Here is a 21012-nt window from a genome sequence, read left to right as displayed (position 1 = left end):
GAGAAGTCTGCAGCCACTGTTTATGAGCGATCAGTTTAGTTGACATTTCTTTCTAAAGTATAATATTTCTAATCATCTAGTTTCTGATCACACAAATAAATTGCTGAATTTTCATATTTATTCATGACAATAAGAAGTTGATAAGGAGGCAGGGCAACCCCAAATGAATTCCATGCTCTGTACTGATTGCATGTAGCTTTTTGAACACTCATATATTCCTAGAAGCAAAAAAAGACGTGGTTTGGAACATTTGGTCACCTTGCAGAATCCACAGCTTCAGGTTAGCTATACAAAGCTAGACAGACAGAGGGGAAAAGAATTAAACTTCAAAGTGTAGACTCAAGCTTGGAATTCCATCACCCAGGATGAGGGCCCAAATCACGTGACACTACTTCACACCTTCACATTCATGCACTTTCCAGCTGTTTAGTTTCATGAATAATGGGTAATGACAGGCAAGGTGGGGCACCGGGAACCTAGAGTCTCTCTTTAGCATGTTCTTAGTATCTAGGAAAAGTGAAGGTGAATGAGGTGAAGCAGGGTTTTCAATATGAGGTTCACATGTCTTCCTCTATTAGAGTTGAGTGAAAAGGGACTGCAAAGTGGGACCACCTCTTTTTCATTTAGCTTTGGGGTTTGTGAGGGCCAGGTCTCAGCATCTCTCTAGCAGACCTCACTGGCAAGACAGGTCATTCACTAGTTAGTGAATCCCAAAGGATCTTTAGACAACCAGTACACGCATTACATAGTGTTGGACAAGCCTCCCAGAAAAGACCTGTTAGGCGTTAAGAAGCTTTATGGATGAAAATTAATTGTAGTAGGGCTCTAAGGCAGCAGCTCAGAGGATTCAGATTTTCAACATAAGTAGAAATCTCCTGAGTCCTTTCACAGATCTGTGCCTCATTCATTTTCTTCTACAGAATACTACTTGACACTTCATTTTGGGCAAAAGACCCTATCTCAAGTGGCTAATGTAATATTCTAAATGATGCATACTTCACAGTATAAATGCAAAATCTAGACGTAGAGAAAATAGCAGTGACTTTATAATGTTTATTATCAGAGCAGTATCACATAGAACACAGAGAAAAAGGTCCCATATTCTAAGGGACAAAAACTTCCCTTAAGAACTTACAATACACATAAAAAACAAGATTAGAAAAAGTATATGAAATAAAATTACTTTGCAGGTGTATTTTAAATTTAAGATTTTTCAAAGCCACATTGGAAATTAGAGTTACACTGATTTGCAACTCAGCTTCTATTTCCTTTATGCAGACTTGAAGATCTCAGCACTGATATGCTAAAAAAAATTAAATAATATTCTAGATTAGTAAAAATGTAAAAAGTGAACAAGTTGATTTCACAGACAGGAACTGGAAAGATGAAAGTACCATCCTACTAAACAGATTCAGAGCTCCTAATATTGTTGACTTGATTTGTGACAATAGCCTACTCTGTCAACAGTGAGCACTGGGTTGGGAATGCATTCGAGTGGCACAGGAACATTCTGGAGGAAATTCAGAATCACTGACAGCTTGACTTCTTTACAACTTTTTAACAGATATTTCAATAATATTTTTTAACATGTATATTAAATGGATTGTTGAAGATGAATAAAGCAATTAGATTTACTGAATCTTGGTGGGTGTAAACTTGCTAAAAATAACCTAGATATATCAGATTAAATGACAGCGGCCCTAAAAATCAGTAAGACTTTTTTTTTCAATTCCACTCTATAATAGCAATAGGGGCATTGGTGAGGGTGTTTCCTTGGGCTTAATGTCCTGCTGTCATTGCAGTATGCTTTCCTCACTGGATTGCCATTGACAGTTACATTGTACAATACTGAATGGTGTTTAATATCACTGCCACTGGAAGCTCAGATGTCCAGCTGAGATCCAACTTTTCAATACGTAGCAGAAAAGTCACGCTACATCATCAACTAGTACTCTAAAAAGAGCTGTTATTAACATTTCTCATAGATAAATTGCTTTATTGTATCAATTTGACTATATATTAGACCATGTCACCTGAATAATATCTGTCACTGAAGATGATGGTAAAGCTAGAGTGATGTTTTTGAATAATAAAAAATAACAAGCTGGAATACACAGGGTTAGGGCCTGATCTCAGTTTTACCAGTCTAAAATGCAGAGTAACTCCTGTGATTTACAACTAGAACTATTAGTTCTAATCTGTAAAAATGAGAACAGGATCTGATGTGCAGGCTAACAGCAATTTTGTTTAAAATGTAAATTTAAAAAATACTAAACATGTAACATACTCAGTTTGTGATCTATCTAGAGAAATACAATAAATTCCTTTTTTTTTAGTGGATGTGTGAGTATATCCTGTATTACAATGAATTTATTAAATTATTTCCCTGAGAGCAAACTCTCAGCTAGTATAACCTGCCATAGTTCTGTTAATTTTACAAATACCAGAGAATTTATTCTGATTCAGAACTGCCCTTTAATTTCTATTTTTCAAATTGGCCACCAGATGAACTATTTGCATAGTTTGGAGATGACAAAAAAAAAAATTTGAAATGATTAGAAGATTATAACTGAAAATGAAATAAAATATTTCTTGTTCAAAGTTATTTAAAGTTATTTCAAAGTTATTGTAAAGTTAAAGTGAACCAGGGAGTTGCATTTCGTATGGCTGCATCTCATAAGAAATCACAGATGATTAATGATCACTTTAATATATTACCTTCATTAAAAATATACAGCTTTTAAAGAAAAGATAAACCTGTGTGTTTTAAAGATAATGTACAGCAGGAAGTTATTTCTATGCGTGTTTTCATATGTGTTGGAGGACGTACAAGTACAGATTCTTGTGGTTTATTTAAACCAATGTATGTCTGCGCTTAACTGGGTTTATATTTGAAAAATTGGACCTTTGCCATTGTAGCATTACCAAAATGTATTAAGTAGTTCATTAATGATTTTTTTTTTTAAAAAAAAAGCAGCATAATAATCTGAGTTTGCTGTTCTCTTTGCTGGATGAGGGTTAACATCTCAGTGATTAAACCAGCAGCACTGATTAGTCCAGTCTTCAGTCTCAATTCCCTTTTCAGTGCAGTCAAGAATTGAATGGTATGTGAACTGAGACTGGGTTCTGTACATCTTCTACCGTACTAAACTTTACGACAAATTTAGATCTCCTATGTCAGTGAAAGACTCCTGAATCCAAGTTCATCTGCAACTTTGTACAGACAGTAAGCAGAAAAATTCTGAAAATATTTAGTAATATAAAAAACAATGCTAAAGACCAGGATGATGCCTACGCTGGGTATTTAAAGAATTACCATGACTAAATTTGCCAAAACTTAAGTTTATTTATTTTTAAATATTTTTAACTGAGTCAGAAGAGTATCTCTGGTCAAAAGTACAGTCAGTTTTGGGCAGTTATTTCTAAAAGGCATGCATATGTCCACTTCCATTACAGTTGACTTTTGAGACCACTGCAAATCAAGACAGCAGCACCACAGCGAGTTTTTGAAGAACTCATTCCTTAAAGGAGATGTATTTGCGCTAGGGATAAAAAGACTAACTTCACTGCAGGGTCTTGAATCGTTATTCTTTGGGAATGGAGAGAAAGTGAGCTCCTCAATCCAGAAGACCCACAGCTGTATAAATTCTTTTATAATTGGTGGATTGGTGGATGACTGCTAGGCAGGTTATGTAAATTCATACACAAATACTTAGGACCATTGGGGAATTCTTTGGTGACCTATCTGCTTCCCTCTTAATGTGATAAGGTTATTACAGAAAATCTACAGCTTGGTAAAGTATCTGAAAAGAATTTGTAATTAATTTGGGTTGGTTTAAGCTTAGTAGCACTTCATGTGTCACTCAGATTTTCTGTACTTTGGTAACTTCGGAAACATCTTAGGAGTATAGCTGAGAGCAAAATGTAGCTCAATATGTGAATGCATGTAGCTCTCTTTAAGTGATTTTTTTAAAGTGTATATTCAGAAGAGCACAGTTGTCAATTCCTGTGTTGTATTGATGGAAAAGGTATTGAATGCAATGCGGTTTTTTATTAAATAAATTGGAAATGTACAAAAATTTAAAACATCTACTCCAGGTTCTAACAACAAGTGAATGCCTAAGATTCTTGTTAGAATACACATCTCACATAGCATTAAACCAATGATAACATTTCCTGTGAAACCAGGGAGCATTTTGAAGTGTGACTTTGTTGCCTCACTGTCATTGTGAGTTGTTAAGTATCTGTCTCATTTGGAGACCTTATCTGGAACTTTGAATAAAGCTAACATTTAAAAGCTGATAGAATAAAACAATTAATTTAGAAATAATAGAGCAAGCCACAGAGCTGATAGCAGAACTGGCTTTGTTTAAATGTTCTATAACATTAGACAAATTAGTTTTAATAATGTCTTCTTAGCTTACGTTATCTTTCCTTCTGAAAAATAAACAGCTAAAAGCATTGTCATTTGTTACCAGCAGATGACAATTATTCAGAAAAGTCTTTGCTTTGGAATTGTCTTTGACATTTCAATATGATACTTGAACAGTTGAACAGGAAATGGAATTTTTATATTATATGATAGCAGTGTATGTTCAGTATTCATGGGATACATTTATTTAAAAGAAACTGCACAGAATAAGAACCTGCTTAGTACTGTAAATTAAGCATCAGTGTTATATACTCTGTCTGAATGCCCATCTTATCTTTTCCCTGACAGGTTGATAATGTATGGGTTTGTGAAGGCAATGGTACACATTGGCCAGTTAAAAGGATGGGAATTCCACTTCACGGACTGTTTATTTTTTGGATCGCTGATGTCTGCCACAGATCCAGGTAACTTTAAAATAAATTACTTTTTCAAAAGTCAGAAGAGGAAATAAGAACATATCAACTGCATGTCCCATAGAAACATTCAAAGTCTCTGTTCTTGATTTTTTTTTTCCCTTAGCCATTAAATGTCTGAAACTCTGATAATCACAAGTCAAATTGGCTCTGGAGATCCCTTGTGTTTATTCCAGTAGCTGGTTTACCTATGTTTAGCTCACAAACTTTATAAATGTATTTGCTGGGGAGACTGGAAAAATGTTGTTCTCCGGTCTTCAGGACATCTACCTGTTCATTGCTGATATGAGAACTGCTGTAATGCTGGAGCCTCATGGTTAATAATTTAGACATTGCATTCATCTGTGATCTAACCCAGTGTAAATATATGGGGAACGCAGCTTTCTGATTTGGCCATATAGTGTTTACAATTTGAATGCCGTATTTTGTGATAAATGCAACTCTAAAAAGACAGATACGAACAAGTTGACTTGAACTTGCAGATGTGAGCCTAAAGTTACAGTAAACAGCCAAGTCTAGGAAACAGGCTCAATGAATTTTGGAATCACAGAAATACAGAATGATTTAGATTTGACAGGATGTCTGGGAGGCCTTCTAGTCCAACCTCCTAATCAAAACAAAGTTATTCTAGGTTTCATAGACTTGTCCAGGTTTTGTTACGTGAAAATGGTAATAAGAGTACTCTGATATTAAAAGGAAAGTATTGCTTTTTGCATCTTGGGACAATAGTGAAATTGCTTACAGAATGAAGGTTGCTTACAGCTTCCAAGCACGATTCTTGTACAATCAATGAAAACTATGCATAGAGTTTTGCACTTGGCTTAATTTCTTTTCCTGTTTTCCAGTCCAATGCTATTTTGTTTGACAATTGAATGTGTTGACTTATGAGGAGAAATATATAAGACAAATGCACTGATTTTGATTAAAATAGTATATAATCACACTGATTAATGTGGAACAATTGTGAGGAAAAAAAAAAAAAAAAAAGATAATCTCCTCTTGCACTGGAAGGAATAAGAAGTGACAAGGATTACTTTTCCCAGATTTTTAAATAGGCTTAAAAAACTAACACTGCAGTTGAGAAAACTACTTTCAGTGTGACAAACTATAGTTGATTACTACTGTTTGTAATTAATGTTCTGCTTATGTAGAGTGTCTGTGCATGTCCAAGAGGTTTTTTTATATGTTCAGTCTTGCTCTCTCTGTCATCTATTCACAAAATTCTAGGCTGTTTCATGTTTTTAATAATTACCTGTAAATTTCAGTCCCTCAAAGACTTAAGACAATTTTGAATGAAATTTTTGCTTAATTAAATGGTAGACATTGCTGAAAAAATGTCATTGTGTTACAGTATTTACTAATCAATTATAATCTCAAACCATGTAAAGAGCTCATTGGAATTCCAAAATCAGTTAAAAAATAGTCCCATGGAGGACCAATACATACCAGGGCATAAAATAATGTCTAATGATTTCATATGTGATATCTAGCTTAAAAAAGAAAAAGGAAAAAAAAAAAAGAAATCTCTCGTAAAATTTTCGTGTTATAGAAGTAGGATAGAATAATAAATGTCTGTCCTGAGATTAAATAATTAATTCCTGTCATATTTGCTACCTGTTCTTCCATTTAATTCTTTGCTGTGAAGGATTATAAGCTCATTGCAAAAAATTAATTTCCCTTGGTGTGGAAGCAATTAAGTCTCAAAAGATGTTAAAAACTGATATGTTGACTTGACAGAAGTTGTTTTGATTGAGTTCCTTATTTGTAAGAATAAAGATGACTGGTAGATGTTTTTATGTTAAATGAAGAATTTTACTACCAGGGCAGTAAACAAATGTATGCCAGCTAAAAGTTGCTAATATTGTTAAGAAGGAGGAAATAATGTTATAGAACTCTGTAGGTTTTAGTTTTGAAGGGTATTTGAAGATATTTAATACAGAGATTTTTGCATAAAATTGGTTCAGAATTACTCTTTTATGCCATGGGTTCCTTTATATAGCAAACTAGCACTTGAACTAAGATTAGGAAATGGATTTATGACTGGACATACTTGGGACTGTTTTGCATTATAGACTTCATCCGTAAACATCTGTGATACTATACTTAGGGATCCCTCAAAAAACTCCCACATCTCTAGACAGAAAAGGTAGAAACTTTAGGGACAAATAAAGGCTACTTTAAAGTGAATCATTCATTTTACAGGAAATATCTCCTTCCAATAATTTATCATTTCTAGCAGAAAAAGTTTCTCATTTCAAGACTTCAGGTGAGAGGTTTGATTTCTAAGAAACAGAATTTTTAAATTCCTGAATTTTATCTTCATTAGTCTTTGATTTAAAACATCAGACCAGTATTTATGTTTTCCTTTATTCTGATCAATAAATATTGTTTATCATGTAGTTGGGGAAATCATCTCTTCTTGTTATTTCATCTGCATAAAACAGCACAGATTTCAACTGTTCCGTTGTTGAAAGGATTTCCCTTGTGTTAGTATTGTGGTTTGACTCTGGAGGTTTTTTGGTGTGATCCCTTCAAAGGGGATGGAGCTGTTCCTCCCTGTTTTCTGGTACACTTGTCACTCATCAAGAGCAGCAAAGAGACTGAGGAAAAGGTGCTGATGTGGGGAGTGGAGCACCCAGCTCTCAGTCCGTGAGCATCAGAGACCTGCAAAATGAAACTGTCCTCTGTGGCTGAAAGGCAGGCACAGCAATAAGCCCCAGCAATAGGCTGCTTCTGGGTACCAGTGGTTATAATGGAATAAGGTGAATGACAGAACAAAACTGGAACATGAACAAAAAGATTTGACCTCTGCCTCAGCCACCAAAAAATAACTGGAAAGTACAACTTTGGCAGTTTGCCTTAGCTGTTGTTATTAACACATTCTGTGCAATGACCTTCCAGTCCAAAAAACATTTCATATATCTTTAGCACTTCTTTTTTTTTTTTCTTTTAACTTTTGACATTTCAAGCATAGAAAACAGATTTACCTTCATAAGGTTTGCTGAAGCACAGCTATTTCTAAGCTATATGAACTGCCTTACCTTTGGTCATATTGATAATCACAAGGCTCTTCTCTATTTGAAGTTACTATGGTTACAGCTGAACTGGAGATGTGAGTTGCACTGCTGCTGTTATTGATAAAATTGGATATTTATCAGAAAAAGCACTTTCTGTCTCTCATAAATTCAAAATTTTTGCATTAAGAAGCATAATTTATAAATACAGCACGGTAATACAGTCTATATACTGACTGTATGTCTGTTCATAGATGTGGTTTTAATTAATATATTTTTATGCTTTCTTCTTACCATTGAAGTAATATGGGAGTGACGTGACCAATTAGTAGGGAAAGGAGACTATAATTAAAATTTGGATTGTTATTTTTTAGAGAAAAATAGGTAGGAATTATGAGATTTCTTTCATCTTCTTTTGTTCCCATTTGATACTGCCCTCCTAAAAGAATTCAGGCCCATGAGCTATGAAAGTTGTTAATAGTTCTAGTCAGAAGATTGAGGTACAGTAATACCAGTCCTTTATATAATGGTCTAATTTATTCTCTGAGTCTTCTTTTCAAACATAACAGCAAAGAAGTATTAGATACAGTTAGCTTAGGGATTGTTGTAGTTTGCTGATATTCCAGTTATACATACTTTTTACAGGAATTAATAACAAGCCAATTTGTTTCTACATACGTCAAAAGATATCTTTCACAAACCAGCTCCACAGACACTTGTTCTGACTTGGGTACAACCCAAATCATGCTAAGCTTAGCATCAAATGGATGTTACCTCAGTCCATGAAGTCAAGGAAGAAATGAATCAGATTTCTGTTGGCACAAGCACTGTGAAAATCTTAGATGCTTCACCACTGCATGCTTCCCATCACCGAATTTTTTAATGAAGCTCACAACCCTTTCTGAGTCAGGAGCTCTGATACCTGTCATTTCTAGTTCTATCAGTTTTCTTCTGACACAAAAGATGTTTGTTTACTGTCCCCCAATTACCTGTCCTTCTAGCCATCTAGTTTACCTATCTCTATCCTCATATGCCTAGACTGAAATAAAAGATGAAGAGATGCTGTATGAAAAGTAGTTTGGTATTTTTATAATACATATTGTATCTAATGAATTATACAAGTCTGAGTAGATACCACACAAAAAACAAACCCTACTTACTGTTTCTCAAAAGTGCCTTCAGAAAGCCATTCAGAAATTACTTACTGCAATGTAGCATCTATGGTCTTTATTTAGATATGAAAGTTCTCACAGATTAGATATGTTACTGTGGTATATGATAGCAAATACCAAATGTTTAAATTCATTCCCTTGAGTTTTAAAGTCACCCATCAAACAAAACATGATATCATGCTTTGGACAATGGTGACTATTCATAGAGTATTATTCCATCCTGAGAGTAGTTTAAATTAACTGTCTTCCATAGCAGAGTATCACATCCCTTTTAATATGCCCATTCTGAACTATGTCCGTAGATTCTCTCATAATTAATGAAGGAAAATGTGATCTTGAGAAAATGACCAGATGGTGGTTGGCAAAACAAGGTGAAAATGTTTTATTGACCTCTTATATAGGGTGGATGTGCTGAAAATAATGCAGTTCTCTGTTCTTATGCAGATACTATTTTAACAATGAGTTGGCTAATGCAATAGAGAATGCTTCTTTGATGTATAATACTATGCTGAGAGGAGACTGCAAACACTCTGAAGGACATGATTAGAACTCATATGATTCTTACAATAATTTAAAATCAACAAGGATAAATGCTACACTTAGAAATAATCAACTTCATAGATAGAAGATAAGAAATGAGCATTCACTGCTGAAAAGGATTTCATTTACAACCTGAAAATGAGTCATCAGTACCAATACATAGCAAAAAAAGGAAAACAGAATTTATTAACATGTTGTACAGCATCTTTTCACTCTATTTCTTGACAGCAAGTGTCAACTACAGTACTTGGATCTGATTTTGGGCACTGTCTTTCAAGAAAGCTATGGACTAATTAGAAGTGATTAGAGGGCTAGAAAACATCACTGAAAGGAGGAGATTGAAAGAAGTGAGTCAGTTTAGGGAGGAGATGTCTGAAATGAGTCTTTGAATAGGCAAAATGTTGCTGGAAAGAGAAAGGGAATAGATGTGACAAGTTATTTGTGTCTCATTAGGCTGGGAAGGGAAATTACAGACTTGAAAAGCAGAAGGGGAGATTTAGGTTAGACACTCAGGAATAACTGCATTTATAGATTGTATGAATACTGAATAGCAAGTCAGTCTCCCTTGGGATTTATGGAACCAGCATCACTTCAGTACTTTAAAAACAGATCAGATAAAGATCTGTCAGCAGTGGTATGGCTGAAGCTTGCTGTGTCTTGGGCCAGAGCAGAGACCAGAATTCTTCAGTCGGGGACAGGCAATGCTGTAAAGAAGAGCCGGTAACCTCCACTGGGAATGGGAGAAACATTAAAAATCAAAGGTACTTTCTGAGAAAGGCGTGAACTGAGGAGTCTCTCCAAGGAGAGGCAATTGATACATTATTATGTTACCTGATTTATTATTTTGCTTCCATTTGAAAAGATTGTAAGTCAGATTTTTGGGGTAGAGTTGGGAGAGAAAGCAAGAAGATAAAGTTGTGTTCTTAGGAGGCAAGAGGAGGGAGAGGAGTGTGTAGGCATCTGTGTAATTAGCTTGGCCTGCTACACATACATACCGACAGTGCATTGGACTTTGATTACTATTTTCCTTCTATCATTATCGCAGGAGCTATTAATGTAAGCCCAAACTAATTAGCTAATGAGCAAAAGCTGGAAGTGGCAAATAATTTTAGAAAACAAGTCTGTTGTTATGCCAATGACATCAAAGAATGAGAGACTAAATTGGGTCTACATTTAACACATTAAGGCAGCATTGCTAATCAAGCAAAAACCTGAACATGGATATTGGTGAACCAAGAAAATCTCTTTTGGCAATAAAACTTCTTCCTACACCTTTGAGCCGTTCTGAGGAAATAACTCTTTCCCTAGTTCAAATTATAACTGTGCTGGAAGTAGATGGGTGAGGTTACCAGAATGGATAAGTATAACTAGCTAATTTAAATATAGCTATATCAGCAAATGTTCAGCTACGCACATCTCCTAAATTGTCTTCTGTAGAATAACACTTACAAAATTCTTCAGAGATAACACATCAACAGAGATCACTTTGACATAAAATCTCACAGGATAACTGAGAGTCTATTTTGGGTTTATAAACAGATTTTTAGATTACACAGATATTAAAGTACCATTTAGAAAATCTTATTAGTAATGATTTCAAAATTCCAAGAAGTGTTTTTAACACTAAGCATGATCACCTGTTGATCTTTTTGTGTGAATTATCAGCAGTCATCTCAATGTAGAAGTATATAATTTTGATTTCTGAGTGTCAGACGTTAACATAGCATGCCAGAGGCACTCCTAATCTTTGGGATTCCTAGGCTATGAAAATTGAGTCAACTGCACAATTATGTACTAGAATGAGCACCAGTGAAGCAGTGAGTTACCAAGTAATTTTTAACTGTACAAATAATTGGGTGACTTTATATTAAATTCTGTTTGAAAATAGAAAGCTCTGCTTTGTCCAAGCAAAGAGAGAATAACGATATCAACACAGAACATAGATAGCCTTCTTCAGTTGGAGATTATGAAGTGCTAGGTAGATCTTGGGAAGGACTGTGATCCCCTGTATACAGGTAAGGAAACTGAGCGTAAAACAGCTAAGATGTCTTTTAATATCTATAGGACTTAATTATCTGAATATGAGCCAAGTGTCTATATGCCCTCAAGGGTGTGTGTGTAAATGATTTGCCCAGCTTCAATTTAAATTAAACACATCTATTTTTTTTCTATTGCACCGGTAAGCTAAAAATCAAATATAGCGTATAACTCAGGGAGAAGGAAGGGACTTAATGATATGCTGAAGGATCCTTAAAACGGATTACAAGCATCAGATATCCTGATCTGGATGAGAGGGCTTCATGACTGCAGATAAGCTACACTTGAGGTGAAAGTGGTTATGCTGCTGGAGGGACAGGGTATAAGGTTATGCATGTTCCTCAACAAGCATGCATAACAGGTGGATAAGCATTATCATATCTTTCTTAAAACAGGTAAACTGCTACTCTCATCACACACAAAGTTCATGGTAAAACCTGTCTTTTCAGCCCCCTTCACATGATCACAGAATTATCTAGGTTGGAAAAGACCTTGAAGATCATCCAGTCCAACCATTAACCTCACACTGACAGTTCCCAACTACACCAGATCTCTCAGCGCTAAGTCGACCTGACTCTTAAACCCCTCCAGGGATGGGGACTCCACCACCTCCCTGGGCAGCCCATTCCAACGCCCAACAACCTGTTCTGGAAAGAAATACTTCCTAACATCTAGTCTAAACCTTCCCTGGCACAACTTGAGGCCATTCCCTCTTGTCCTATCTCTTATTACTTGGTTAAAGAGACTCATCCCCAGCAATCTGCACCCTCCTTTCAGGTAGCTGTAGAGGGCGATGAGGTCTCCCCTCAGCCTCCTCTTCCCCAGACTAAACACCCTCAGTTCCCTCAGCCACCTTACTTCTCCTTAGTCACAAGTTCCTTTATGCACAGTAAAATATGCTGTGACATTTTCATTTATGCATGATTCTCTGTATGAGAGGGAAAGTGTCTTCCTAACTTAGCTGAAGCACCAAAACTCAGACTTGCTGGATTTAAGGATCTTAAATACTTCCACTGATTCCTTTTAACTTCACTATTAGCCACATAGGTAATAAATAAGACTGGACTTCTCAAAAGCCATATTCTAACATTGCTTTATCTCTTGAACTGCCAGAGGAATATGAAAATAACAAACTCACTTTGCTTTGTCTCCATACAGTGACAGTCCTTGCTATTTTCCATGAACTGCATGTGGATACAGATTTGTACACACTCCTGTTTGGAGAGAGTGTTCTAAATGATGCTGTGGCTATCGTGCTGACATAGTAAGTACACCCACCTCCATTCTTTACTTGGTGAGATAATTACAAGCTTTAATTGCTGATATAATTCTCACTGATATAGTTTTGCAAGTACAGATATAACATTTGAAGATTCCATTACAGAGAGTTCTGGAGTTGTTCTTGGTTTGTTAAACACCAGAATTCCAGTGCTGTTAATAGTAACTGCGTATCCAGAATGCAATTTTGGTTCATTTTTTTCAACCTAAAAAGCAGTACATTCAAAATGTGTATATTTAATTTAATATGATTTATTTTCTCATCTAAACAAGATATCTTGAAAAAATAATGCTGAATAAGCACCTAGAATATAGAGCAACTATAAAATTAGAGACAGGTTCTTTTTAATTTTTGCAGTCTATTGTTTTCCAAGATGAAAACCACGAAGTGGTACACAGCAGCTCAGTTTATCTACTTCTTTCTACCTATTAAATCTGACAGAGCTTCAGCTGATAATATTATCTTAAATTTATATACAGCTTTTTTATTCTCAGGAATCCTCAAACAGATCACAAGTGATGTACCAAAATGACACAAGTATGTGCTGTCCTAAAAACACAGACGCTAACTACATGATTAACAGGATCTCACATTAACTCTGCTCTACATGTATTACATGCTTGCTGGAGCTTTGCTAGAAATACAAATAATCCTCTCAGATAATCTTAAAAGTAACAGGATTCTGCAAAATCAAATTCAGTTTTCTGGGATGCTTGAAGATGCTTCACAGTGAACCTCAATTCAGTGCCACTTTTCTCCTAAAAATACAGTTCCTCAAACTAAGATTTATCTTATCCTTCAGAAAAACAGACTTTTACAGAGTTTACAGTAATTTAAAAATGCTTTATATTTTGTCTAAGATAATGAAGAAGCTTACAGTAGTTGAATTGCAAAGAAACCCAAACAAAATTATTTCACAATACAAAAAAATAGTATTCTTATTTAATTTATGATTCTCCAATTATCAGTCTAGTTACATTCACCTACACTAAACTCCTCACACTGTTTTTAAAGCAACAGTAATATTTTCAAACGCTGTCAAGTTTGACAAGTCCAAACGCTGTCTAAGCACAGCATTTCATGATAAGATACAGCACAGCTGTCACATCCAGTGACTGTGGTTGGAATGTGTCACTTAGGAGAGCATCTAATACATCAGATAATAAAATGCACAGAAGGAAAACTAAGCAAAGAATAGAAACGTCAGCAGAGAGAACAGATAGAAAAGCATTAAAGCGGCTATTAGAAAGAAGCATGTAGGTGACAATAAGTCTGAGATTTTTTTCTCTCTTACTCGGCTTTGTTTAACAAAGGCCCAGGCATTTATAGCTCATTTAGACTCTGCATCTGTTACTGCAAGGTTCCTATAGAGTGTAGTTAGGCTACAAGCAACTCAAGGTGACCCAGAGTATTTTAAATGTCTCTACTTTTCAGTCGCTGTGATGTCAAAGCACGTGGATCTCTTCAGAAGTGCAACTCAACTGCAAGGCAAAGCTAGAAAGAAAACTGCTATCAGATACTACATGATCCATGAGTTCCTAACCTTTGCTCTTCCCAGTACTCAAGTCTAGGCTATGACCCTCAGCGTGCACATGGACACAGAAACCCATAGGAAGGATTCCTGATGCAAATGCTGTCTCCTTTTGTGTTTTCTTTGCTGTACATGGGAGATTACGGCTCTTTTACTATAGAATCTCTTGTCACTGGAAAACTAGTGTATTTTTCTGTATATTCAGCATGACCGATACTTTGATTTCTCTAATACGTTTAGTCATTTGTAGAGTCTGAAGAGAATATATGGCATCATTAGTTTCACATTTCATTAATTTCTGGCTGAAATAATTGGCTTCTGCACAAATACAATGTTTCTGCAACCTAACACGATCTTCTTTCCTGTAGCTTTTTAAGTAAAGATATGCTGTTAATAATGTCAGATTCAGTGCATTAACAACCCACTAAACTAAACCAAATTTAAATGAAGAATATTATTTTTCTGTCACTACAAAAGAACAGCTCTGTAACACATACCACTTTTCAGGATGGTGCAAACACAATATGTTCATAATTACAGTAATAGGGTACTATTTAAAAAGGTGTGAAAATAACGTTTACAAATCTGGAAAAGCAATAATAAGTCATTTTGTACGCTCTGTAATGGTAAACAGAAAACAGAATAAGAGAATACATGGTGTCTTTCATCAGCTAACAGAATAACCAAGTTAATGTCTGCAGGAGTGACTCACCGCAGGAAAGGGAGGGAGAGAAAAGAGAGAAGGCCCTTATGGCTGGCTGTGGCAATTTGGCATGGTGAAGGTAGTACGGCCGTCTGCCAACAAAGCTTTATAGCGATGGCTCTCTTTTCCTTCAGCCTCTCTCTCCAACCTCTATTTCTCCAGTGCTCTTTATCATTTAGTTTAAGGACAGCAGCAGGACCAGCTACCCCTACATTTTTCATGCGGATTTAGTAAACCACATGAGTTGTGTGTTGCTGCAACAGTAAGTACACACTGTGGCCAGTTGCCCACAGAAAATACTGATCAAGCACACAAGTTCTTGAGGCCAAATTAGCAACTCTCCTGTAGGCCATCTTGCCATCCCAAACACCTGGGTGTTTGTGATAATTGCAAGATTTCATTTATACTGTGCTATTTTAAGATAATCCATGCAGGAGAGATCACTGTGAATCAAATTGGCAGTAGGGGCTGCAGAAAGGCTGACAAGCTGTTGTGCCTCTGAGAGAGCTCGTACACACGGGGGCCTCTATAAGCAAGGGTGTTGTAGATGCAACAAGAATTTTCTCCTATATAACTTAGAGAGTTGCTTATAAATTTTTACTATTATGACAAAAGTCCCCATTTAATCAAAACTGAGAATTCTCACAGAAAATAAACATTTAGGAAGAAAACAAGGATTTAAATATTCAAAACTAATTATTTTTGAGCCTGTTTTATATCAAGGATTCAAGATATTTAAGAAAAACAATAACAGATTCCTACAATACTTATTAGATGACTAACATATCTGCTTTTGCCCAGAAAAACCTATATGACTAATTATGGCGTAAATATTTCCTACATACTTTGTTTTCCAGATTGACTCGGCACCCATGTCCACTTCCAATGTCTATTTTCTGCATGAGCTTTACCTGTAGAAGTATTTTATTTATGCTAACATTAAAATAAAGAAAATATATATAGGAAAAATAAGGTATTTGAACTTCTTCTAAGTGTGTTTGAATATGCTTATAGTTTTTATGATTAGGGATTGTTTCACTATTTGGAATTTAATTTTAGACAACAGATTATGGCAGACTTTTATGAAAAGATCTTTCCAATTATACTTTTGTTAAATTTTTTAAGTGAGAAATTGTTCTCAGTTCTTCAGATATATTGTACTTTATCACCAAGAAGTTTACCTGAGTTTATTCTGTAGCTTCTAAAATGAAAGAATATCATTTAAGATTGTTTCTTGTATTGCTGTATCATAATATGTACTGTAAAGAATGACTTCATTTGCTTTCTTGGGGGTTGGTCTGTGAGGTAGCAAATACTTTCATAAAAGATTCCATACGATAGATGTTTTACCACTGTTTGTGTCCTCTAACTCCCAGGATTTTTTTCAAAAATATTAGCAACAAAATTTAGCTTACGAATGTTCCAGCCCACATGAAGCTGTTCTCTTAGCTTTAAATTTAACCTTCTGCCATACAATTCCCTGATCATAAAGCAGCAGTTTGTTCAGCTTCAGATAGGCATTCATGCTATAGGACACAACATTCAAGGTGATCTATTTCATTCACAGATTTCAGACCCAGGAATGTTTATCATTGCTTAGGTTTGTAGATAGCATTTTACAGACAAATAAAATGAACTGTCTGTGTACTCATGTGCTTACTTGCTGTGGAACACATTCTAAAGATCAAAATTGAGAAATATAACTTCAGTTGGAGTTGTGTGTGATAAAGACTGTAGAATCTGGCTGAAAATTAATAATTTTGGAATATTTTTGAACAAATAAGATTAATCTCTTATTTAACTTTCATTCCCTTTTCATTGTTCTGTCTTCATACAATATTATCACTTGTTGAAGAAAATATCCACATATATTTTGAGTGCACCTGCTGTAGGTTTGGCAGGGGTTTTGCACTTTTGCAGAGAAGTTTGATGAAGAATGTGTGGAAGAAGATGTAGAAAAAGCATTTAATAGCTTGAGATGTGACTGAAAAGTAGCTGAACAGGTCATTAGCATTGAGACAGTATATTTAGCAGAGCTATTTAATCTTTCTCATGCTGAGTGCTCAGTGAGTGCAGAATGTGGAAAGCAGTAATGAATACTGATACGTGTTCCCTGTTAACAAATTATCTAAGAGAACATTACATGAGAGATGTTTCCATTGTAGCCAATGTCAGAAGTGTTTGTATCATCATTATGCAAAAGACATGACTTCATTTCTCCGCTGGCTCTGTACCATTGCTCAGTGGGGCTGATGAGTTTCATCCCTTTCCTAGAAGAGTTGATCGTGTGGAAGTCACATGGGCAGCAGGGACTTCAACATATGACAGTGTCTTTCACAAGTGAGGGGCAGCCAGGGGGTACAGGACATGTGACATTGTGACATGAATGACATGTGGCAAGGAATGGATTTACTAGTTCTGTTATATGCAATCAAGAACAGTTTGATACATGAATGAAGTGGAAATCCTGGAGATAAAAAACATGGGTGAGGATCACATGGCAGTGAAGCCAGAGAACCCAGAAACTAGCTGACATATGAAATTAAGAGTTCCCATGTCAAAATGCGAATTGCCCTAGAAGGCTTAGAATTATAGGTATTTCTAGGCAGAGAGGAAAGTAATACTGCAAGCATAGTTTTCTAGTGAAGTTTGGCTTGTTGTTTTTAAGTATCTTAAACAGTATGTAAAGGAAGAGATTATAACCTTGGAGGTTCAGAAAGTGGTGAAGAGGAAAGTAAACAAAAAATAATGGGTTGTTTTGAAATGGATATCCTGCCCCTTTTGTAAAGTATCTACTGGTTGTATAGATTCCACAAAGTTTGTTCATGCCTATTAGCAAAAGTTAGGCAATGAAAGGCCCAGATTTTGACACAGTCAGGCTGTAAAGCTCCTTTTGCAAAAGCCAAGGACCAGCACTAAAGGCTAAATAAACTCTTAGAACTAGGCGAGAACTGGAGGTGTAACAGACCCCATTATTGTATGACTCCTTGCTTATAAGAACAGTATTTGTTGGCGAGATGCTTATTTCCACTGATGCCCACAAATGCAATATTGTTCCAGGAATTCAGTGAGCCTCTATTGGTCAGATAAGATGGTCTGGAATAAATAGGTAACATTGCTTTTTTGTCTTCCCCCCCCCCCCCCCCCAATCTGTGCTAGTAGAAGGGTTCTGCAACAGCCTTCTACCTAATAAGCTTCTATGGATTGGTTCAAAGATTTACCAAGCATTTTACCATGACGAAGAAATTTCATTTTCCAGACTTCTTGGAATACAATTTCTCTCTAACAATAGATATATTTCAAGTCCATGTTTCGTGATCTAGCTAGAACCTATGATACCATATCTGTGCTTGACAAATTAATTGTCCATAGAATCCAGATCCCTTTTAAATAGTTCCAAAAACTTGAAATTTATGACAAAGAGTTTGAAGATTGCTAATTTCATCTTGCTTTTGTCTTTCCTTCTTTAGTATAAACAGAGCTTATCTGTTACAGCAGGATAAAGTGTAAAAGAGGAACTCTAATTATTGAATGTGTTTGTGATACCAGGGAGTAGTATTGAGAGGAAAAGGGGAAGAGCAAATTGATAAAGATGATGCTCAGCTTTACTAAGTGAGGAAATCCCTTGTAAAAGTAGTTCTTTGCCTCCTTCTAAATATTTTCATGATAGACATGTGCCAACACTTGTCATAGCATACCTCTTCTCTGCTCAAAAAATACTTTCATTCTAGTCTAGTAGTACCTTATACAAGCTAATATCACACTTAAACCATTCTTTCTTGGCAGAACTTCTCCTGGAGGCTTGTATGGGGCTTTCTAAAATAACACGACAAAGGTAACAGACAAATTTATTGAAAAACGGTATCCATTTCCAGGGGAAATAACTCAGAAGCCAGAGTTCAGCTCAGTTTGTGCTGAGCATCCTCTGAAGTTGACATTTCTCAGACAGTGATCCCTATAATTGCCTTAGGAAGTCAAGAGAATTCTTTCTGTCACACTGGTGAGTCTTACTGATAGGTACAGTCATGATATTACTAATTTTAGTTCAGCTCAGATCTCTTCAAAATATCAGAAACTCTTTTGATCAAATGGACCTCAAATAGAAAATGAGTAAGAACCTTTAAACCTTGGTGGTTTTAGTTATTTGTTTACCTGCAGTTTTTTACTTCTGTGCTTTTAATTCAGTGATTATGTCATTGAACTTGAAGGCAGTTTACATAGGAGGAAAATGTAATCAGAGACTGAAGAAGCAGACATCTGACAAACACCAAATAGAAGTACAAATATTCAGTTTCTGTTTCACTTGGTCATTAGCCTGGTGAGGTAACTACCCATTATCTGCAAGGGTTACTTTTTTACTTTTCACTATTTCTAATCATGATTCCTTGTGTATTATATATTAAAATCAGCAGTTCCATAAAGGATTTGAAAAGATATTGTAACTATGCTGCCGAAAAATGAAGTGAGGAGCTGGGATTTGCAGGAAATAATACCCGCTTTGAAAGCTATGATGGGTGTCTCCTTGATGCATATCTCAGTAGATGTGAAGCTCCCTTTATGATTATTTTAAGCTTTCTTCTTTTGTCATGAACTGTCTCTAATTTGTATCCTTTGCCCTTCCATTTTTGAAGCATTATTCTGTATAGATTTTGCCACACTTTGATCCCTGGACCCACTGAATAACAAATTTTGCAGAGGAAAGACAACTGAATGTTCTCATGTCTTATTTTTCCCTTAAACTGCAGTTATAGTCAGAAAGTGGCCTTTAAAAGTGACATTGTGGGCTTCCATATGTACTGTCCCAAACCCTTTTATATCATGTGTAATGAGTTAAGAAACAAAGACTTTTCTATCAGCCAATACTTTGTTTCAGTTTCCTCCTCAACTGTACGTAACTGGGAGTTCATTCAGTGAAGAGCACAGTGAAGTCTGTCAGCCTACATACCATTCCTCCTGCTGAGATTTATTAGGTACTGTTAGCAAATGGCAAAATAATGTGATTGCTTCAGTACTATCATCACATACGAAAAAAAAATGTTTGTTTCTCTGTTGCCCTTTATTTTTAGCCCTTTTTTAAACCACATATTCATGCAATTTCAGCCACTGGAAAAAGAAACTCATTTAAGTTCTATTTATTTCTAACATGTATCTGAGTGCAGACAAGATGTTTTTCACACATCCTAGGCATATCACTATGTAAGTAATAGTGTAAAAAACCACTTCTATTCATAAGTGGGCCCTTATATGCACACAGTTAATAGCTTTAGTGTGCCTACACATAAAACTGCTCAGCCTAGGTACTTCTTTTTCAAAAGTATATAAGCCTCATTCCTTGCCAACTACTGTTCAAAGTGTCCACAGAGACATGCTTCCAGCCAAGGAAGAAAAAAGAGAACTAGAAGCACCTGTGCCACCAGACAGATGCCAAAAAGGTAACAAGGATTAACAAATGCAACATTTTCCTGCTTCAAGAAAACAGGTGGCATACAGATTTCTATGGGTAGGAAGAGGTGGTGAAATGGAGATGAAAGTAAGAAGTTCAACTGGTGAAAGCAATAAATGGAGATTGTTGAGGACATGGCTAGAAGAAAGAAGCCAGAGCGAGAAAAGACATGATAAGAAAAAAAGATAAGGTATACTGTATAAATACAGATTATGACAGTGACACATAAACCTGTAGTGAGGACTTTTTAGAGGGAAGAACTACTTGTTTACTCATAAGGATGCAGAAGAACTGATTATTTTTCTCTGGTACAATTTTGCAGTTTTATGTTGTTTTGTTACAAATATCTATGTTTGAAATCCTGAAGTACTGCATCAAAATGGTGCTCCTGAACTGTAAAGTTCTAAAGTTCTAGAGTGGTGCGCTGCAATCAGCTAATGAATCTGAA

General features: G+C 35.7%; 1 protein-coding gene across 2 annotated transcripts in view; it reads left to right on the top strand.

The window, feature by feature from the left end:
* Positions 1 to 21012, top strand: part of SLC9A9 (solute carrier family 9 member A9) — a 211615-nt gene that overhangs the window by 44482 nt on the left and 146121 nt on the right. For both annotated transcript variants that reach the window (XM_074912503.1, XM_074912504.1), the window contains exons 5-6: positions 4721 to 4836; positions 12767 to 12872. In XM_074912503.1, coding sequence (XP_074768604.1) covers positions 4721 to 4836; positions 12767 to 12872 — 222 coding nt within the window. The remainder of the gene's footprint in view (positions 1 to 4720; positions 4837 to 12766; positions 12873 to 21012) is intronic.

Source organism: Athene noctua, chromosome 8 (assembly GCF_965140245.1).
Source record: "Athene noctua chromosome 8, bAthNoc1.hap1.1, whole genome shotgun sequence".
In the NCBI taxonomy this organism is placed as follows: domain Eukaryota; kingdom Metazoa; phylum Chordata; class Aves; order Strigiformes; family Strigidae; genus Athene; species Athene noctua.
The sequence above is the reverse complement of the archived record's forward strand: the minus strand, read 5'-3'. Positions and strand labels throughout refer to the sequence as shown.